A 21,670-nucleotide genomic window follows, 5' to 3' on the forward strand; every position below is an offset into this window, starting at 1 on the left:
ATCTTATAAGAGATTTTCTTATTCATGCTTCATTTAATAAGAACGTAGGTGGTTGTTGTTTGAGTGAACTTGAAGACCTCTCCTGAAATCATGTATGAATAAAATCATCTGTCTCGACAATCTACAAGAAATGCAGTGAAACGGCTTGGAGTAAATGGGTAATACCAGAATAAACCTACCTAGCTGTTGAAAAACTTCAATTAATTAAATCCATAAATAAATATATATATATATATATATATATATATATATAAGCATTCTCAGTGCCAGATTTATGGATAGGGAGGAAAAAAAACTCCCAAGTAAATAATCCATAATTTTAACTACAGAAAGATCTGCTAAAATTTCTGGATGACGACTGAGCTGCCAATTCCAGCCTGCTCTATTGTCTGGTCCAACTCAGTCAGTTGTTTAGGAGGGAATCCCATTGTCAGCAATTGATAGTTTCTTGCCCCGCCAGGTCTAGATGCATCAATGAAACCTCGAACATCTCTAATTGTATGGTGGTAATTGAAGCGTGATACCATTCGCGTGCCATCTGCTAATCTCAACTGAATCGAGGTTGTTGGTAACGAGTCATTCACGACTAGGCCCATAGATGGCAATGGTGCAGTGTTAAGGGAGGTAGAGATAGTTGCTGGCTCATTGGCAGCAGAAGCAGTGGCTGTGCTGCTGCTACCTAAAGTTCTTCCCGTGCCTTTAAATGATGTTCGCTTTTTTGGTGGCTCCTGCACAAACAAGCAGAAGCATGAAAAAAGGACTGAATACAGAGATGGAGAAAAGAGTGTAAACACGAAAGATAATTACATACAATATAGTCTTCTTCCCGTCTCATCAAATTAACATGCACCTGGATTCTTCTATCTGCCGGCTCAAGTTCTTTGGGACACTCAGAATTTGAGATGCTCTGCATTTCAAGGCAATTTACCATGAGCATTCGACAGTTCTTGCATAACACATACAAGAAGAATGATACAAAACCAAAAACCCTTACATGGCAGCATATGCTTCAACAGGAGAATAAGCCACACCAAGAAAACATCGAATTTAACAAACCACACAAACAACATCTAACAAACTCTGATTATATTAGCGAAATCTGATGCTTAAGTAGATGCAATAATCATCCAAAACTCAATCTGGAGAAGAGAGAGAGAGATAGAAAGAGAGATAGAGAAAATAAAGAAAAACAAATAAAATAACATTCAATCCTCTAAACTGCCAACTGAATGTGAACATCACAAAATTATTCTAATTTCCCCCCCTTACTCAAACTAATTACCTTCATTAAGAATCTAAGATAGCTTCTAGGTACATTTGCTTGCACTTGTAGGGTGCAGGTAAAGATTAAGGCAGTTCTCAAGGTGAAAATTAATTATTATTAGGGTTTGAGAGTACTGTCTTACACCTGGCCAGAGTTTATTATATTAGGACTTTCAAGTTCTGACTATGAATAAAATGTTTGCCTCTAAGTTGTCAAAAAGCATAAAGGTTAGCCTTCAGTTTATAATTTTCTACCATTAAAAAAAGGAGAGACAGGGTTACCAGTCTGGCTACTCTCGCAGGTGTTACTATTTCCAACACGGAATGTCTAGTTTGAAATATAATTAGAACTATTGCTCTCATATTGAACCCTCACCTAAACTCTAATCAAGTAAGAGTGGTCTTACAACCCTCCAAGCAAAATCCATTTAAGAAAAGCCCAAGTTTCTCGGTTGTCAACCCAGGACCTCCTAGTTATTAATTAGGAACCCCTCAACCATCATCTTACTGGTGTTTTATGTTTCTATTTGAACTGCCAGCTTTTTGCATGAGCTAGAATCTAAAATACAACTTTCAACTCCATTTCTAAACAAACTTGAGAATCCAACAACAATCAAACTAGATATCACCATTTGATTCCTCTTGGCAAATATCAATCACCACCCAAACTGTTAGAAGGACAAATCACGCACGTGGACAGTTCTATTCTGCATTGAAAAAGTATTAGCTTAAGGAAAGTAAAAGGGACTGTTGAAAAGTGGTTGTTATGTACAACTACTTGATTAGCTGAAAATCTGTGTGAATGTGGAATTCAAAGAGCAGAACATTAGTTGTTCAAACAGACAGAAGACTGTCTCTATAAATCTAAATCAACAACAAGATAATTCAAAATTTTATGGTTAGGAATTCTCTCTCCTTATGTATCATGTTTGTACATCTTCAAAAAATAAATTCTGTATTGTTAGTTTTAGTGAGGAATATGTACACAAAGACATCCGCCATACGTTTGTCAAGTTTCAACAGAGAAATCTCAAGATGGGATTTCCATATTTCTTTTCTTGAACTAATAGTACAATAAGAAGTGCATGGGATTTCCAAATTTCTTTTGTTCAACTAATGATATCATACAAAATGCTTTTCTTATTATAGAAAAAATGGATATGGAAAGGGGTTTCTGAATTTCTTTTGTTGAACTAATAATACCATACAAAATGCTTTTTCTCTTATAGAAATAATGGATATGGGAAGATCTCATTTCGTAAACTTGCAAGAATAAGATAAAGCTAATTTACGGAGTCCAAGTTTGTTTTGCTAGCATAAACTAATGCTATCTTGTATGTGATAACTCTTAGTTTTACAGCAGATAAAAGAAAAACAAAAAAATATATGATGTTTGAAGTGCAAGATTCTATTTAACTTGTTAAAAAACTGAGATCCATGGACAGTCAACTTTTTTAGATTTCAGATGCAATGAAGTGGCTGTGTACTAATCAATATAAATAAGTGATTTAAGTCTAAAGTGAAGCAAGAATTCAACCAAACTAAAAAGAATTAGTGAAAAATCAAAGCTCAGTTAAAAAGAGAGAAGAAAATTTAATTGATTTTAGCACATTCTTTTGTACTGCAGCAGGCTACCATTCTTACTACCACATGGCATTCGCGACAACTCATGCCAAGGGAAAAATATAATTCATGCCTCTGTAATTAGATTTAGGTAATTAGTTTCAAGTAATGTGGAGAAATCTTTTACCTAATGGTGACGGCGACCAAACATCTTTGTGAATAGCTCATATTCAGTTTGCAAAGTTTGTTCAAATTTGGTTAAACTCTAATTCAAACCTTAATTTGAACAACAAAAAACAAACCAAACTTGAGTACATAGGTATTTAGTTTGAAGTTTGTGGATGATTTTGCTTATCTAGTAATAAATCAAATATACTTCATATATTTTATCAAATTATACTTTACTTATAATATTAAATATATTTATAAAAATTTAAGTAAATAGTATGTTAAGTGAACTCTTTATGGAATCTATTAGCTCAATCCCATAAAGTTGGAACTTATTCAAGTTTGATTTCTCTCTAAATGAACCAAAATTGAGCATAAAAGATATCTAAACTGATGTTGATTCAAATTCGAGCTTATTCCAAAAAATTAAATTCAAATACTTAAAGTATTTGACTCTATTCAGTTAGTTGCCACCCATGTTTCTAACTAAGGTTTACAGGTTTTGTCCCCTCAAAATATTAGAGAAGAGTCAAACCAAACACTCCATAAAGTACTGGGCATTGTCAGGGACCAGAATAAACTGCAGGGTCTAATTGATAGCATTTGGTTGCACACTTTTATTAGAATCACCAAAGCCTAAAAGAATTAGCCTTCGTTTTCTTCCAAAAATGTTGAGATTTAATAACAAATCAGAATAGCTAAAAGAAAAATTACCTGCAAAAATGACGCATTTGCAGGGTCATCCAACCTCCGCAATGGACCATCATCTACAGTGAATCCATTTCTCCAGAAAGTAATATTGTGCATGACATTTTCCGGCCGCTGAGGAGCAGCCGAAAGGCTCTCACCTGATAGTAGTCTTGCTGTTCCAGTGAAGCTCTTAACTTTTGAAGGCAATTGCTCAGCAGGTCTCTCAACAGCAGACTGTCTAGCTTGGTCAAAAATACGATCCACATCCTTGAAGTTGGTAGGATCTTGGACAAGCATCCCACTGCAAATAGGAGTAAAAAATCAATCATCAGATGTTGGATTTATTTCTAAAAACCAATATCTAATCTTCAAGAAAAAGCTATAGCACATTATAATACATCCCAAAATAGTGTCAAATCAATACTTCCTTTCTATGGGCGATAATACAAGTTAAACCTAGGACACAACATAAAGAAATAGATCACCAGTTATATTAAAAACCCCTAACTTCAAAAAGAATACTGAACTAAAGGACAATTTAGTGTTAGGTTTCTATTTTACAGCCATGCTATTGCATGAAATCCATCAGTTGACAACTTGAAAAGCATAACAAACTAGAGAATAATCACGATAATTTTAAATGTGATGCTCTAAACGGTAACATACATAAAGGAGTTCCTGAAAACCCCATATTTTAGATGGTAATCTATAATAAGAAGTTTCCTATAACACAATTAGTTTTAAAAAATCACAAATTACTTTATATCCTCAGTTAGGATTATCGATATGATAAAGAAATTTAAGGAAACAAAGGAAAGAGAGTTCTGTGTTTTAATTCCTTTAATATTTTCCCAATTTTCTCAGCCAATAAACTAGGGAATGGGGGAAAAGAGCAACTGAAACTAAAACAGTATTACATCGAAATGCAGAAGGTAAACCTCAGGCTAAACGAGGAATTTTATATAAAGTAAAGAGGAATCACCTTTTCTGGCCACCAGTATAATACTCCTGTGGCTCATCAGAGTCGCTATCAGAGTCTTGAGACGGAGTCCGATTCAGATCGGCAATCGTGCGGACGCCACGAGTCGGTCTGCTCCCGGAGGGCTTGGCGGGCTGTTTATCGGCGCCGCGACGCGATCGGAGCCGATATGGATCCCGAGAAGCGACCGGGGAAGGGGAACGGGACCGGGACCGAGACGGTGAAGACGGAGAGGGAGAATAGCCGGGCGAGTGCGAGGGCGACGGCGACGGCGAGTGAGAGGGAGAGGGAGCTGTTGGAGCGTGAGAGGAAGGAGGAGGAACGACAGGGTGCAACGCGGTGGCATTGTCTAAAAAGGTAGAGACGGCGGAGTCGAGGTCCCACTGGTGGCTCTCGAGGAAGAAGATAGCTTCTTCTTTCGATGATGAGGTGATCTCACAAAACGACGTGATCAGGTTGTCGTTTCCTGGGTTTCCCTGCGTCTGGTTCTCCATTCTGCTGCTACTGGCTGCTAAACGTCTCTCCGCTCGTAGATATTCTCCTTCTCCTTCTCCTTCACCTTTCGCCGCACTGCTGGTCCCCCGCTATATATATTAGGCTGGACAGATCTTTACCTGGAAACTTTTAGGTGTGTTTGGATCCTTTACTGACACGTGTCCGCGTCGCGGATAAGTACAAGTCCCTCAAAACGACATCGTCTTGGCATAGAGTTCCACATTTCCTTGGGCCAATTTTTATTTATTATTCTTAACTATTAAGACTCCAAACTATGTATTATTAACATGATGGTAAATAGTAATTTGCTTAGAAAAAATCTCTAACTTTTAAACTTTAACAGAATTTGATATGATATATTTTTGATATTTTCTTATACATAATTATAACACATTATTATGTTTAAATTATCTTTAAACAGTCTTAAATCATGCTTTTAACTATGATAATTTTTTTAAAAAAAATATAACAACTTAAATATAATACAATATAATTATGTATATTAAAAATATTATAAATTTTAAAATAAAAAATAATTAAAACAATTGATAAATAAATAAATGAATAGCTTGCATTACATGTTCAAATATATTTTATTTATATTTAATTCTTATTTTTTGATTCTTTATTATATAGAATATAATAAAAATTTAGACATTCGACACTCAAAATATGTTTCAAACAAAATTACAAATATGATAAATTTTTCATTTTATTTGTATTATAATAAATAATTGAGTATATATAAAAAAATTGATACCTATGTTTTGAACATATTATCTCAACATCTATTAAAATTAATAAAATGTTAAATGTATTGCTTTTAATATTATATATAATTTTATTAATTAAATTTTATCATATAAGTAGCCTCTATATTAATCTCATATTAAAGATAAGTTTGAAAAAAAAAGTTAATTTATAAATTATTTTTTAGAATTTCACATTTTTAATTTTAGAAAATAGTAAAAAAAAAAAATCAATCTAAAATAGAAATATTGACCAACAAAAAATTTCAAACGTACCCTTAAGTGAAAAATAAAAAATAAAAATAATTAAAGCAAACAAGAGCAAGAATAACTTGAGTTTCATTGGTCGTCACTTTCATCTAAGATCAGGACTTTGGCCTCCCCTGCTGATGAAAGCGCGAAAGAAAAACCTCTGAAACATCGGAGAACTTCAACTACTGCGACCACCAGAAGCAATTTCACCGTTTGTAAGACGAGGAACTACAACAGGAGAACCACGAACTTTCTCAAGTGCATAGCTTATCCTCAATGGCCGACCCAACAGTGCCTGCAACCAGAAATTTCCGAGTCGGAAGCAAAGTTCATGGTAGCTACGAAAATTGACAAATGGGAAATTATTGGCTCACCCTTCCGTCCATGGCGTCTTTTGCACGTACAGCGTCGTCTTCTGCGGAGAAATGAACAAAACCGAAACCTCTTGATCTACCAGTATCTTTGTTGTAGATGATCCTTACTGGAACACGAACAATCACACGATTTTCAGTAATTATATACATACATGTACAATATAGTTGAAGAAGAAGAAGAAGTAAGGAGTATTAACAATAAGCTTCTAAATATTCAGATCCTCTACTATATAATTTCTATGGCAATAAACTCGCATCGATCTAAACGATTTTTTTCAGTGAATACGAAGATATTCAGAAGTTTTTGTCATTGATGCAATTCATCGAACAGGTTGAGGGCTTGATAAGCCGTACCTTCAGTCACCTCACCAAAGGAAGAGAAAGCGTCTTTCAAGGATTTCTCGTCGAGTGACCATGACAGACCTTCAGCAATCAACCAATCACGTAAGATATCCCAATAATAAAAAAGAAAGAGAAAAAGAGAAGGAGAATGAGAGAGACCTGCAACGAAAAGTTTGTTGTTAGGGCTAGGAGACGACTCTGAGGATAGAGAGCAATAGAAACGCAGGTTTGAAGTCGGGTTATGGAGCGCTGTTAGAGCTCGTCTTGCAAGGGACTTCAGAGTGTTTTCCATGGCGGACTATACTGTGCTGGTCGGTGCTCAGCGAAAGCCAAAAAGAGGAAAAAGTAGAAGTCAACACTGGGGGTGTGCGTAAGATTTAACCCCATAAAGTCAAAATAGTCAACGCCCGTAAGAAGACCAAGAGAAAATATATATTGTGAAAAAGAAAAAAAAAACTGCGCTCCGCCTAGCTCCAGTTCTTGCCGCCATTATTAGAAGATTCAGGCTCTATAGCAGGATGTGTTCAGGTCTTCCATCTCCCTCTGTCTCTATCTCTGTGTCTTCATTTTTCTGTGTTCGATCTGTTCCTGACTTCTTTTGTAGATAGTGAATGCCGAATTATTATATGTTCAATAGTCTTCCTCTTCTAAGCATTTTCTTTTATTTGCGCCTAAATATCCTCTTATGAAACTGTCGGATCGAAGTTTCGGAGTTGTTATTGGGGGAGTTCGATGAAAGGCTCAAGGAACACTCTATTTCTCTTTTTGATTTATTTTTTAATCGGATCGCGTACTTGTTTGTAATTCGATCATCTGAAATTGGGTTTCATGAAAATGGATCATGTAATCAAATTCTCACGGACTAATATTAAAATTAGAACTAGAAACTGTATAGAAATCAAATAGAAAGTCAGCCAAACACAATCTTATTGTTTCCATAAATGGATTGGTCTAGTTTTCTGTGCGTAATTCGATTGATTTACCTGCGCCAATGCGCACGTTGTGAACACAGTTTTTTGGTGATGTGAGTGGCGATTATTTATACTGTGATATCTTTATTAGAAAATCGAAGCTTAAGACATTTTAGCACTCGGTTATGTTTCACCTACTACTGTTCATTGTGTTGAAACTTCATTCTTGTGAAACTATTTGCTTTGCAGGGGAAGACACTGAGTTCGAAGCTTCATAAGCCTCGATCTATGTGAATTGCGTGGAACCTTATGTACATGATCTTGTTAACGGGCTTTCCATGAAATCAGGAGGAAGCCTTATTGACGTCCATTTGAAAGGTTGTCTCATAGCAAGCACAAGGGAAATTTTTGTTAGTATGACTTACTTTTCTATGAATGCTTCGACATCTTGATACAAATACTTCCCATTGCATATATAAGAAAAGCTCATGTGTGTTTTTCTGGTTTATGGTATCATATTCCCCTGGATTTGAACATTAGGATTTAAATGTGAACGAAAAACAGCTTTAATTTTCTACTTCCAGCTTCTTCCAAATTTGTCTATATTTTTTTCAAAACCAAATTTTGGATGGATAATAACTACAGCAAACATACTAATATTGGAATTAAGTTGTGTGGCATGTTAACCAATAACCACACATGAGATAAAATAATGCTATAGATTTTCCAAAACCACACACCTAAGGTTCTCCTTTACGGCATTCCCACTGCTCCCTTTGTTTTTCTATCTTAAACGACTACTTCATTATTCATGTTGTTAAGCTCCTTCTCATCAGAATCAGCAGATTTGACAAGCTGCTGTGTTTTGTATTGATGTCTGGTTGCAAAGATGAGAAACACAAAGAAATTTACTAATCCTAGCACTGCAAGCAACCAGTAGAAATTATTCAACTTCCCTTTGTTCAAATTGCTTCTAAGCCAGTTCTTCTTGGTCACTTGGTCAACGAGGGACACCAGCAAACTGCTAACAAAGAACCCCATTGAGATAGTGCTTAGGAAAAGCCCAGTGCTCATTGATTTCATTCTCTCTGGTGCCTCTCTAATGAAGAACTCAAGCTGTCCAACATAGGCAAAAGCTTCTCCAGCACCCACAAGGAAGAACTGAGGAACAAGCCAGAAAGCACTTATTTGGGTTTTTGACTGAACCGCCATGTCCCTCCTTTCTTTCTCAATTATAGCCGCAACCACCATTGCAACTATTGATAAGGTCAGCCCAATCCCAATCCTTTGAAGGCTTGTGATTCCTTGAACAGTGTGGGTAACTTTTCGAGCCAATGGGATGAATACTCTTTCATTTAGAGATGTGAATAGGAGAATTGTAATGATTAGAAAGGCAGACAGAGAACCTGGAGGGACAGTAAAGGACCCAATTTTTCTGTTCATGAATGTTGCTTGCTCAACAGTGAAAGTTGTCATTTGAGAGTATATGGTCCAGAAAAGAATGCATGTGGACCAGATGGGTATGAGCTTTAGTACCATTTTTACCTCTTCAACTTGAGTCACAGTAGAAACTATCCAGGGATTGTTCTGGCTTCCCTTGGCAGCAGCATTTTCATCGATGATTGCAGCCTTGTCAAGACACCTGTCATGAATCACATGGATAGGAACATGAACAATTTAAGTTTCCAAGGGAAAATTATGATTGCTATAATGAATTTCCTTTCAATTGATTCTTTTTTTTGGGTTTTTGAAATGATGCTATGGTTGGTTTTCAAGGTTATTCTATTTTCAACTTTGAATAAAACTTAACCCAACAGTACTTACTTGAATCTCTGTGTATGAGAAACTCCGGCCTTTTCATACTCATTCAAAAGGCTGGGATGTGCAGGATGAGGCTGACTCCTCTTCTTCCAGGCCAGCAAGACCACCCTCCAGATGACAGTTAAAGGGCTTCCCCGAGGTTTTTTGTATCGATACCATCGTGTCCCACACAGCAAAACAGCCACAGCAATCACCATTGTAGCTGCAGAAATTCCGTATCCCCACCCTCTTCCCACATTGTCCTGTATATATACCAGCACAATGACAGCAAACAAGGAGCCAATGCTGATGCCAAAGTAGAACCTGTTGAAGAAGAATATCATAGCTTTCTCTTCTTTTGGATCTGTTATGTCAAACTGATCAGAACCAAAGCCAGAAACATTAGACTTTATTCCACCGCCTCCTAGTGCTATAGTGTAGAGAGCTACATAAAGCAAGATCAGTTGGTGGCCAGTGGCCTCAATGCATTGATGATGAAGACGTCTGTAGTCATCACATGGAGGCGGCCTCATGCTGGGAATTGTTGTGGCTAGTGTTAATAAGATCACTCCCTGGCACCAAATTGAAAAAACAGAATCATTCCCAAGAATCGAAAGCTTTATTCCTTGCAGATCCAGTTTGAAAAATTTTATACTACCTCAAAAGGCATCATGCTTCTGTGGTGATTTCATTATATTTTTTAGTAATTTGGTTAATATTATGAGCAAATACCATGAACATTTTATATGGGTTATGAGCAATAATTGGTTTGATGTTTTATTTTTCAATTTGGACTTACACCACTTACCATTATTAGCAATTAGGTGATGCATGTGAAACCAAAGGAGCAGACTCTGCAGCATAACAGAACAGAACGGACTATGTATACTCCTTATCGGCTCTAAAGGTCGGCCCAAAAATATTTGGAAGCTAAGGGTGGGTGGTCCAGAGCCATTGGCTCATGTGCCATATAAAACCTGTATTAGGTGCTCAGAAGCACAGTTGGTCACTAAAATTAGTGATGTAATTGGTCTAGTACGCCAGACCAATTATGTCCGTAGGTATACCATAGGAATCACCCACTTTATTAGAAATGGATAAACTGATAAATAACAAGTACAGGGCGAATATGGGTGGTAAAAGAAAAATGTATATACCACATATACCTGCTCCATATTTGTATCCATACCATTTTGTTTGTGGACCATGAAATTTAATTTAATATGTTGCATTACCACTATATAAATGATTATCTTTTTAATCATATTATAAGGATGACAAACATATTATTTAGATATTAATTTAGAGTTTTTCTTACTATTAATTTGGATGTTATTAAATTATATGAGAAACTATCTTTTTGATATTTTTAAATAAAAGAAGTGGAAAAGCACGGTGCCATTATGAACCTAATGAGAATAATAGGATTTGGATAATGAGTATAAGAAATTATTCGAACAGTGAAAAATATGCAATTAAATTTAATTTCAGTTTATGTAATTGCCATCAAACCATCACGACAATTAGTGTACCACAACTCATTTTGAATTCCAGAATTTAAGTGTAGGTGTAAAAAAATTACCCACTAATTTACTACAGATTTGAATGAGAAGAAGATAAAGTTTGAAGAGAGCAGAATAATATATGAACTGAATAAAGAAACTCACCAAAGCTGTAATGCTTGCAGAGATTGTAACAGTAAGAAAGCGGCCAAGTTTGGCATCGGCCAAAAACCCTCCCAAAAGACCAAGAAGATTAAGAGTTCCCATGAAGTTGGTAACAATGGTGGCTGATTTTGCCGATGGGATATGCAGATCTCCCACTAAGTATGTCACTAAATTCATCGAAATCCCCATCACACACACCCTCTCAGACAGCTCAGTTCCTGAAACCCAAAACACAAGCACACACTTTTACTCTTTCCATACACGTATACATACATATATATGTATATATTATGTATATTCATGTGTGGATATATACCTAAGATGAGACCAGCAGCAAGCCATCCACCAGTCTTGAACTTGTCCACCACCGGGTTACCACGAAAATCAACTGCTGTTTCATCAGTTGAGCCATCTTCTCCTCCTTGTCTTGATACTAAAACCTGTTTACAGTTCATGATTTACAGAATATCTTAGAGAAGAATGGCATAAAAACATTAACCCATGAAAAAGTTATAATCTTTTGCAAGAATATGAACTGATACAAATTTGAAGAATGTGCAATACCATGGTTTAGATTATTTTGAGAGGGAGAGACAAGGAGGGAGAGAGAGAATCGGTAGAGCTTATTGTAGGCTCGTGAAATGTGAAGAGGATGGAGAATATATAGGATTTAATTTGCATGATTGGGGCCTCGGATACTTATGTATGAAGCCAATATAATATTATATATATATATATATTTGTGTGTGTGTGTGTATGTATTTGGTAACTAGGCATATATATATATATATGGACTGCTCATCTCCACATATCTTTTATATGGCTGAGGATTTGGCTGAAAGTATTTCCTGAATTTGGACTTTGGAATTATTATCTTGTGGTTTTTGGTGCATTCACTAGGATTTTATGTTAACAAATTTAAATTTATACTTCATTCAATTATAACATTGTGAAAAATTAAAATCTTATTTGATTTATTTCCAAATTTACACTTCTTAAATTATAATATTGGATATTTTTTCCAAAAAATGATAAAAAGTAAATGAATTGTTTTAATTTATATTTCAAATTTGATTCAAAATAATAAAAATTTTAAATTAAATTGTTTCAACTTAACATAACATTCAATATGTATCGTTTTAACAAACTTAATATATTTTTAAACGAATTAAGCGTAAATTTACTAATAAATTTTATATTTGGAATAAATTAAGAGGTATTATCAAATATATTCTAATGATAATTCTTATAGCTTTTCAATTCATTAAGGTTTGATTTACAAATAAATTTTACAAATTTATGAACTTACTCTAAATACAACATTAAAATTTTAAGTTTTTTCAAAAGCAAAAGCAATAAGACTATAAGTTTTTAGTAAATTTAAGTTTCTTACGTAGAAATTCTAATCAAAATATTTTTCTCCTTTTTTATTGGATTCTTCTTCTTTTTTTATATATAAATAATGAAAAAATTAAGAAAATAGCAACCATTAATTATCAAATTAATACACAGTAAATAGAAGTAATTAAAACTCAAATAAGATTAGGAGGGAAACAAAATATGAAAGAAGCTTTTTCTAATTTTGCATTAAATAATTTATTATCCTGTGATATTGATTAGCAACTCTCACCCGTCTGATTATGATATAATACTGATGGGTCTTTTTTATTAATTAATATTTAATATTATTATTGAAACCTAATGTGGGAAAGCAATTTTTTTTCTAAATAAATAAACAAATACTTAATAAAACATAGACAATCAGAATATTGGGTAGGGTCAATTATTTATAAAGTTGTTTATACATATATATGTGTGTGTGTGTGTGTGTGTGTGTGTGTGTGTGATATAGATATAATGCATTTTAGGGATAACTATTGGGAAAGGTGGTGGGCTAATGTAGTTACGTATTCTTTTTAATTACGTTGATTGATTAATTGTGGGCCAACCCGAAACCCAATTTTTAGGGTGGAGATCCGATTTGAGATCGTACCAATCCAACCCAGGGCCACAAGTGTGCGACAAGTGCCCGTGGGGCAGAACCGACCCGGACCCTCACCGTGTATTCTTAGAGAAAGATATTTAATGATACTATGAAAGACCTCTTCAAAAAGTGATCCTGGTAAGATATTTTTCTTTCTCATATTCAAAATATATCATTTTGACTTTCATTAATATTTTGATGGGATTTTGAATTTTAAAAAAAAATTAAATTTTATCGTAATGAATTATAACGTTTATAAAAAAAAAAATAGTTGGTATAATTTTTTAAAAAAAATTGGTAACATTTAATTTAATCTTTTATTGATAAAAAGAAAAAGTGAGGTACAAATAATTTTGAATAACAAAAGGAAAGATGGGAAATGATAGTAAATATTTTTGGCATACGTAACTAGAAAAGCTGAAAAATTGGAATGAGGCGGTGGCGTTGTTATCAGTTGCAGCCGAATGGTCCAGGGTGAATCTGGTTTTAGATGTTTTCTCCAATTTGATTAAACAAACAACCTCCCCACGTGACATGGAGGACCAATTTTAAATGGGTGGCTCCAATTTTCTTTGATCCTATTCTCTTGATAATGAATTTTTGTTCTTACTTACAGTCACAAATAAACTTGTTCGTGAGTCCACAAAATTCGAGTTGCATAGTGTTTTTGTAGTGTCGAGAAATATAATGATGGGGTTGGACAAACATGTTTAGTAATTTGGACAGTACGCCCAGGCCCATAAAAAATGTTTTGGGCTTTCATAAATGTGTTTGCTTATTTCAATACACATTATCTTGTTGATATATTATATTGGTAACCTGCACACTTGGTTTACATAGTTTTTCTTTACCTTCACAAAATTGAAGTTTGAAAGTTTAGTTTTGTCACTTAAATCAAAAAAATAAATATATTTTAAGTTTTACTAATACGAGAAAAATTTTCTCTCGAGTATAAAATTTTATGTAAATTATAATTTTTTAAAAAAATATTATTTTCTAATGGGCTGTGGTTGTGGAGACCAACATCTGACACAAAAAAAAAGTACAAAAATAAAAGCCTTGTCTATTGCTACTCGTATTGGGTGCTGGATCCAGTAGGTCTGGTTTTATCTTTCCATTCTGACCTCCAACACGATCATAATGTTTTATTATTTTAATTTCACAATTTTCAATTCAATTAAAATTTTGATTTTTAACGTTAAATTAATATTGAACTTTACAAATTTTTTCTCATTAAATGCTTTCAAATACCTGGTAAAAAAAAAATTCTTTTATTATAACAAAAATAATTGAAGTAGATGTAAATTATAAGATGTGCGAGACGATAACATCCAACATTTAATTTTATACTTTAGCAACTGCTATAAACATCCAACAAAGCAGAAGTAGAGGTACTAATGGGGCAAGAACATCTTAGTTCACCCCAAGAAAAAAAAAAAAGAATTTATATTTTTTTAAAAGAAAAAAAAAAACCCCCTTTATATCTGAAATTCCTTCTTTGTTCATTTCTTATAAGAAGCAAGAAGACCCTTCTGGTCGTTCTCCAATTGCACGAGTTTTGCAAAAACACCAACCAACGGTGCCGTATTGTATGTGCATGCTTCTGTCTGCATATAATTGTCTCTCTTATCCATGAAATTATCCTGGCAGTCAGGTCCTCCGACCAAAGCCCCGACCAAAACATTCGGGTTCGGATCTGACCGACCGTACCAATTATCATACCCTTGAGTGCACCCAATGAACCCTTTACTCCCTCTGAAGGATACTATGGATGCCCCTCGGTGGTGGACATTTGTCGGGTATTTCGACCCATAACCCACTAAGTAGCTCATGTTCATTGGGTTGGAACCCAGTATATAATCTACTTGAGATTTGGCAAAATTGAGGATCTCTTCTGGGTCAATGGTTCCACCACGGCAGCTCAGCTTTTGATTTGACTTTTGAAGGAAGTCAGAATAGATAGTAAGCAAAAACGTCGCTGTTGAGACGTACTGCATGTTGTTCCATTGGCGAACATATAGAAGGCCTCCCGGTGTGCGCTCCACGTTACTGCCGCTATTTTTGTTGAGGCATGAGCAAATGTAGTGCTCGGCTTTGGATCGGTATTGCTGTAAGATGTGACTGTGTTCTTTGTGCTTTTCTTGCATCAACAACTGCACGGGACATAGAAATTATAACGTTTAAAAATTTTAGGTTACATTTCAGATATATTTGAAATCTTTTGTGTAGTTTATTCGTAAACTAGTAGTCACTTGAGTTAGGAAATAACAAAATCTTCTTAAAAATTATAAAAAGTAAATTTATATAAAATTTTATGTGAAATTAAAATAATATATTATGAATTAAACCAAGTAAATGAAAGGATTAAATTTGAAATCTACAAAAGGCAAGTTATATTATGCTATAATTCCTGGTATATTGATGCATAATCAAGAACATAGTTAATTATGAATGAAATACTAATGGAACACTACATGATTAAGAGGGCATATGCTACAGGATATTCAAAAGCTCAACATTTTAAATCAGAAGACTCACACTATATTTAAAATTAACTTTAGAATCTTATAGAGTTTACTTGAAAATCTATAAGTAGTTACAAAAAAAGGAAACATAGTCAAATTTGGCTTATTACCAAAACGTATATTTTTTTCCAGATCTAGTTCCCGCATGGGAAGGATTTAGGGAACAAGAGAATGACAGTTAGTGGGTTTAAGCTTAAATAATTAAGAAAAGACTTCTTGTTTGGCTCCTAATCCACCAAATTATCAAACACCTCCCGTAAATTAATGAAACGATTACGTCCCTTAACTAAACTTCAGCACGTGGGACCCCTAAGAACGTCAAGCAGGTCCCACAAAAAAAACTTTAAGAGATAGACCAATCAGTTGACCCCTACTACGTGCATGATTAGACAGATACCATAAATACATACGTACATGTATACATATTTATATATAATATAAAGCGCACCTGTACATACGCAAGGACGCTTATATATATAGAAGTTTAAGTTTAATGTTGGTTAAAATAATTCTTTTTCCTCATAAACATAGATAATTTTTTTTTTAATTTAATTATATATGCGTATATTTCAATATCTGGTATAAAGTTAAATCAGAAACTGATGCAGCTCCCGCAGTTGGGGTTCAGGTGATGCTTCCAGTAGAATAAAGCCAGGTGGCAATGGCTTGCGTGTGAGAATTTAAAGAAAAACTGCCATGCAAGGCAACACCTGCACATGGCTTTGTGCCTATTTTTATCTCTTCTTTTTAGCTTTTCCATACCATAGTGATCTGATGTTAGCTTAATTTAAGGATGAATTGTCTTACACTTTTAGTTTTCAATCTAGTTTTATTACACTTTTGATATCTAAATTTATAGAGTTATTTTTAAAATTTTAGTTTCAGTTAAAATTTTTACGAAATACCAACAATTATCCCACTTGAATAACATAAAATAATTAAAAATATAATTAGTCAATTTAAGATTTACGAATTGAACAAATTCAAGAAAATATTTAGTACAGACCTATTGTTATTCCCTTGATACATGTGTAATTTAAATAACATAAATTTATTGTTTTGTAAGTTTATTAAAATTGAATCTTAGTATTATAATTTTATTAATAACTTTAATAAATTTGTGTGATTATAAAACTGAGTTTAAAAAATAAATTATAAATATTAGCATTTTAATTCTTAGATTATAATTGTTTTAAAATATCATATTTAATAAGTTGAAGATCAAAATGATCGTGTTTGTTTTTTTTTTAAAAAAAAAAAAAATAGGCATCATTTCGTCTTTGAATATTGAGAAAAGTAAAATCCTATGAAGATTTAGAGAGTGTAGTCTCCAAACAAAAGCTACTTCAAACTATAGCCCCATGTTCGTCAAAAAGAAATAAAATTTTGGAAAAAAAAAAAAAGAAAAAGAAAAATAAAACAAAGACAAAAATGAATAATTAAAAGGAAAAAAGTTGGGAGGAGGGAATTGGCACATCGAGCACCCCACAGTCTCCTGGTTGGTTACGAAAAATTAAAAGCAGTTTTTTTCATTCTTTTCAAAGAAAATATAATTTCTTTATAGACGACAAATAAGTATTTATTAACTAAAAAAAATAAAAAGAAAAGGTAAAAAAAAGATCTTAACCCTCTTGCCTGCCATATGCATCCTGATTTGATTTGAAATAACTTTCTACCATCTCAACCCAAAATATCTAGATTATGATCTTATTTATTTATTTGTTATAGAATTTAGTATATAGTTTTATTCAAGTAATATTTCTAATCTAAATAACTATGTATACACATATGTTGAACCTAAACTTAGACTATTTTTCTAAATACCTGTAAAAGACGTGATTCTAATTGTTGACCCTGACGCATGCCTCTTTTTAGACGTACGATAAAACTATATACTAAAATTTAATATTTTTTAAAAAAATTAGTTAAAATAAAAGAATTTAATTAAATATATTACCAAGATAAAATATTTCTCATTAAAGGCTTGATCTAAATTAGGGTGGTAATTATTTTTGTCCTATTAAAGGTTTTACCTAAATTTGGGTGAGAGCAGTGTATTAAAAACAAAAATGATGAAAATAAAACGGAGTTACAAATTTTTATTTGAAAAAAGAAATACCTGCGAAGCCATAATTTGAATGCCAGCGTACTTAACGTCCCAGCTGAACTCTGTAATGGCCCATCCAATTCCACCAAAGCAATGCGCCTTGTTAATTACATACTTCAAGTACTCGTCCTTGTCGGTGGCCCTGTACACCCACATCGCTCCCCACAACAACTCATCCATATACCCACTCACCGACGCATAGTACCTCTTCACCACCCTCACACTCTCGTCGTATTTCCCTCTGTACCTATCCCCAAACTCAAACAACTTCAATCCCCCCAAAAAAAATTACTCACATCAGCCACATAATTTTATTACCTGAGTTTTCAAACTTTTGAGATGATTATTACAGGGTGCCGTAATTGTTTATTGTATATATTACCTGTATGGCATGGTGCAATAGCAGTTGAGAGTAATACGGGTTTGTTTTCTTGAACACGATGGATGCTGCCGCCATTGCCGCCGCGGTTTCTCCGGCTAGATCCGACCCCGGATTGTTCTCGTCGATCTTGTAGGCTTGTCGTGAGGTTGTCATGTCCTCCGGCCGTTGCCAGCAGTAATGGTCGGTGTCTCCATCACCAACCTGATAATTAGGCGGCAGAACCGGAGAGTTAATTGCGTTTGGTTAATTGAGTTGTGGATTAATGTTGTACAGAAGCAATGTGATACACAAGAGTGTCAATACTGTGTGCGAGTGTGACAAGCAGGTATACGCAGTCTGTAAGTACATACCTCTGCCCACAACACATGAGGCGCAGTATGCGCCTTGATGAAGTAATCAGTCCCCCATTTAATGGCTTCCAGTGCGTGCTTCAATTCTCCGGCATTGGCGATCTGGTCTCGGTATTCAATTACGCTCCATGAAAGCATTGTCACTGTAAACGCCATCGGAAGACCAAATTTGACATGGTCGCCGGCGTCGTAGTATCCTCCAACCAAGTCCACCTTCATCACCACAAGACCAAAACCAGAAATCCTCAGTCACGAACATGATCAACTGTTATAATTACATAATTAATTGTATCAAGAAGATTTGAACCAAAAGATTTGTATAAATAAAATAACAAACCCCTTGCTCAAGTCCGTCGGTGAGGCCAGAATGGTCGCGCCAGGAGACACGTTGATTGTATGGCAAGCGACCAGAGCGTTGGGATTCAAAATACAAAAGGCTCTTGGTTAGAGCGTCGGCGTAATTGAAACCGTTAGCGCCGGTGATGAAAACAGCTAAGAAGATGTAGAAGAGAAGACACAAGGAATAATGCTCTGCAAATCTGGAGATCTTCCTGTTTACAAAACGGTGTCGGCTAACAGTCAGCTTCTCCTTCCTCTCCTCCTCCATTTTCCAAGTCCCTTCCCTCCTAAACAAGCTTTTAGGAGCGAAGGGAGAAAAAAAAAAAAAGGAAAAGAGAAAGAGAGCAGAGAGGAACAGAGAGTCTGTGATTGAGAATTGCTTTTTGAAATGTGTCAAAGGGAGACGCCAATGTGAGTCACGTGCATGTGAGTTTCACATGAAAATCCGAAGTTCTGCTCTCCCGCTAATTTTTCTTTTCTGCTAAAATGTGGAAAAACCGGCGCGAGAGTGGAGTCGCTCGGATTTGGCATGAGAGCGTTGCTCAGTCTTGAGGACTTCCATTGTTGTCTTTTATATATATTTTTGGTGCAGTCGGTGGATCGATTAATTGAGCGAGCGAGTGGCCCAAATGCCGACGATTTTTATAATTTATCAAAACTTGTTGGTGATACTGTGTCGTTTTGAGTTATTGTAGCTTTAGAATTTTCTCTTGGAGGAAGAGAATGACAACTCGTCTGCATAAATGCTCCCACATATAAGTAGTGATTTGATGGGGAATAAAAAATAGTAGTAAGTTTCTAAATCGTTTGTAATGTTTTTTACAACTCTAGATATTTTGTGTTTATTTATTTCTTTAGTGCACTCATATCTTACTATATATTTTCTTTGAATGTTATATTTTACTACATCTTATTATTTATATTTATTATTTTGTATGTTGCTCTAGCTATATATTTTTTTTATTATTTATTTATTTCATTTATTACTGTTATTCTCTTTTTTTTAGTACTCTATTTATATTCAATGACTGTTTATTATCTCTTTTACTAGTAAGCAATGACCTCATCTTCTTTTTCGGCTCTTTCAATCATAATCAGTGTCCAATCCTCTTACTTCTTATCTATTATTTTTTAATTGTTATATTTGTTTTATGTGACGCTCTTAATTCTTAAATATTTGGATTTTAATTATTTATCTCTTGTTTTTAACTACTACATAATCAGTGACAAGTAGAATACAATAATAATACGAGAGAAAATAACTAAATATTATATGAATATAAATATAAATAATAAATAAAATAGTTAAATAATAAAAATATAACAAAAATGAAGTATACGCACTAAATAACACATATTTTACTATACTAACTATATATAATTTGGAGATTTAAACCATATCCATGGTGCACTGAGTAGGGTAATAGTTTTTACTATCTATATATTGCTTTAAAATCTAAAATTATTTAGACATAACAGTGATTTATTTATAGTATATTATGTAGTGTCACTTAATCGATAATTGACAAATACTGTTCAAGTAAATATAAATAATAAATAATAAATAATAAATATACGCACTAAACAATATCTATTTTACTATACTAATTATATATAAAATGAGAATTTAAACTACATCTAATATGGTGCACTAAGTAGTGTAAAAGGTCTTACCATCTATATATTGCTTTGAAATCTAAAATTATTTAGACATAACATTGATTTATTTATAATATATTATGCAGTATCACTTAATCAATAATTGACAGATACTTATCACGTAATATTATAGTTTATAGATTTTTTATTTTAATTTTTTATTCAAAAAAAAATTTATAATATGCACTATAAAACAATAACTGACATATGATTAAAAAAATAAAATATAAAAAATATGTAAGACTTAAAAATTTAACTATGATTTATAACTGCCCCCTCTTTTAAACGGGCGCCTCATCCACCTCCCTCGTACAATTTATTTGCCTTTCATATCTATGGTCTCATTTTCTAATCTCTTTGCCTTATATATATAACTCCAGTTTCTCGTCTCACTCTCTAATCTCTCGGTTCTCTTTGCCCTATATATGGCTTCGCTGCTCTAGCTCCATCACTTTTAACTTACTAGCAACCTCCTACACACTTATGCCTTCTGCATGCAACTTAGTATTATAACTTCAGTTATGTGAGGTCTTTTATGTTTGTAGTCCCTTATCCTTTGGGCTTCAACACTCATTGCCACAATTGATAGGAAAATTAAAAAAAAAAAAAATGGATTTACGGTTTCAAACACTTTATAATTAAATTTTATAGTCAAACAAAAAGAAAAAAAAACAATTATTCAACATTCTAAACAAAAAAAATTGTTTCACACAATATCAAATTAAATACAATATGGTATTCACTGTGAATTTTTCGATATCACTCTATTTCAATCTGATTTGATTTTAGACAATTCCAAACCCCAAATTCTAGTGTTGATAACAAATTTACCATCATGATGCACTACCAAAAGTATATTTACTCCATTATATTATATAATCAATAAATGTACAAGATCATTTAAGTAATTAAAAAATATATGAAATTGGTTAAAATAACAAAAAATGACTACAAACATATATGATTGTTATTCACAATTTTTTGACTCTATATTGCAACTAGATAGTTGCGATTTATTGCCAATATGATATAAATCGCAATTATCTAGCTGAGATCAATGGCCAGACATTT

The 21,670-nt window shown here is 33.7% G+C and overlaps 4 protein-coding genes and 1 long non-coding RNA gene across 6 annotated transcripts; 1 reads left to right on the top strand and 4 right to left on the bottom strand.

Moving 5' to 3' along the window:
- Positions 1-184: 184 nt before the first annotated feature.
- On the bottom strand, positions 185-5,243 carry LOC110808809 (plant UBX domain-containing protein 4). Its single transcript, XM_022034418.2, has 4 exons — positions 4,667-5,243; positions 3,709-3,985; positions 812-907; positions 185-728 (listed from the first exon to the last, which is right to left on the bottom strand). The coding sequence occupies exons 1-4, from the start codon at positions 5,155-5,157 to the stop codon at positions 339-341; spliced, it is 1,254 nt and encodes a 417-aa protein (XP_021890110.2). The 5' UTR covers positions 5,158-5,243; the 3' UTR covers positions 185-338.
- An 881-nt stretch (positions 5,244-6,124) lies between these two features.
- Positions 6,125-7,167, bottom strand: LOC110808804 (RNA-binding (RRM/RBD/RNP motifs) family protein). Of its 2 annotated transcripts, XM_022034411.2 has the most exons (4): positions 7,035-7,167; positions 6,888-6,956; positions 6,534-6,640; positions 6,125-6,454 (listed from the first exon to the last, which is right to left on the bottom strand). In XM_022034411.2, the coding sequence occupies exons 1-4, from the start codon at positions 7,165-7,167 to the stop codon at positions 6,338-6,340; spliced, it is 426 nt and encodes a 141-aa protein (XP_021890103.1). In that variant the 3' UTR covers positions 6,125-6,337. The 2 variants fall into 2 exon arrangements, with proteins under 2 accessions (XP_021890103.1, XP_088071743.1); XM_088215617.1 differs by having other exon boundaries at positions 6,888-7,167.
- A 97-nt stretch (positions 7,168-7,264) lies between these two features.
- Positions 7,265-10,374, top strand: LOC148266678 (uncharacterized). The gene is made up of 2 exons (XR_015817727.1): positions 7,265-7,403; positions 8,036-10,374. It is a non-coding gene; the product is annotated as an uncharacterized LOC148266678 (long non-coding RNA).
- Positions 8,427-11,976, bottom strand: LOC110808819 (Major facilitator superfamily protein). Its single transcript, XM_088215615.1, has 5 exons — positions 11,818-11,976; positions 11,570-11,693; positions 11,254-11,471; positions 9,611-10,158; positions 8,427-9,428 (listed from the first exon to the last, which is right to left on the bottom strand). The coding sequence occupies exons 1-5, from the start codon at positions 11,818-11,820 to the stop codon at positions 8,576-8,578; spliced, it is 1,746 nt and encodes a 581-aa protein (XP_088071741.1). The 5' UTR covers positions 11,821-11,976; the 3' UTR covers positions 8,427-8,575.
- Positions 11,977-14,562: 2,586 nt separating this feature from the next.
- Positions 14,563-19,629, bottom strand: GH9B8 (glycosyl hydrolase 9B8). Its single transcript, XM_022034476.2, has 5 exons — positions 18,939-19,629; positions 18,602-18,814; positions 18,252-18,452; positions 17,882-18,136; positions 14,563-15,390 (listed from the first exon to the last, which is right to left on the bottom strand). Exons 1-5 carry the CDS (start codon positions 19,206-19,208, stop codon positions 14,740-14,742), a joined length of 1,590 nt encoding a protein of 529 aa, XP_021890168.1. The 5' UTR covers positions 19,209-19,629; the 3' UTR covers positions 14,563-14,739.
- Between the last annotated feature and the right edge of the window lie 2,041 nt (positions 19,630-21,670).

This window comes from Carica papaya, chromosome 3 (assembly GCF_054855325.1).
Source record: "Carica papaya isolate Zhongbai chromosome 3, ASM5485532v1, whole genome shotgun sequence".
Taxonomy (NCBI): domain Eukaryota; kingdom Viridiplantae; phylum Streptophyta; class Magnoliopsida; order Brassicales; family Caricaceae; genus Carica; species Carica papaya.

Excerpts from the sequence above, each read along its gene's own strand:
- LOC110808809 (XM_022034418.2), bottom strand. The coding sequence starts at position 5,157 with ATGGAGAACCAGACGCAGGGAAACCCAGGAAACGACAACCTGATCACG. Across the intron at positions 3,986-4,666 it reads TATACTGGTGGCCAGAAAAG|TGGGATGCTTGTCCAAGATC; the intron begins GTGATTCCTCTT and ends TCCTATTTGCAG. Across the intron at positions 729-811 it reads GACGGGAAGAAGACTATATT|GAGCCACCAAAAAAGCGAAC; the intron begins GTATGTAATTAT and ends TTGTTTGTGCAG.
- LOC110808804 (XM_088215617.1), bottom strand. The coding sequence starts at position 7,167 with ATGGAAAACACTCTGAAGTCCCTTGCAAGACGAGCTCTAACAGCGCTC. Across the intron at positions 6,641-6,887 it reads CTTTGGTGAGGTGACTGAAG|TAAGGATCATCTACAACAAA; the intron begins GTACGGCTTATC and ends TTCGTGTTCCAG. Across the intron at positions 6,455-6,533 it reads AAGACGCCATGGACGGAAGG|GCACTGTTGGGTCGGCCATT; the intron begins GTGAGCCAATAA and ends TTCTGGTTGCAG.
- LOC110808819 (XM_088215615.1), bottom strand. Across the intron at positions 10,159-11,253 it reads CTGCAAGCATTACAGCTTTG|GGAGTGATCTTATTAACACT; the intron begins GTGAGTTTCTTT and ends ATTTGGTGCCAG. Across the intron at positions 9,429-9,610 it reads TCTCATACACAGAGATTCAA|GTGTCTTGACAAGGCTGCAA; the intron begins GTAAGTACTGTT and ends GATTCATGACAG.
- GH9B8 (XM_022034476.2), bottom strand. The coding sequence starts at position 19,208 with ATGGAGGAGGAGAGGAAGGAGAAGCTGACTGTTAGCCGACACCGTTTT. Across the intron at positions 18,453-18,601 it reads CTCATGTGTTGTGGGCAGAG|GTTGGTGATGGAGACACCGA; the intron begins GTATGTACTTAC and ends CCTAATTATCAG. Across the intron at positions 15,391-17,881 it reads TTCAAATTATGGCTTCGCAG|TTGTTGATGCAAGAAAAGCA; the intron begins GTATTTCTTTTT and ends TGTCCCGTGCAG.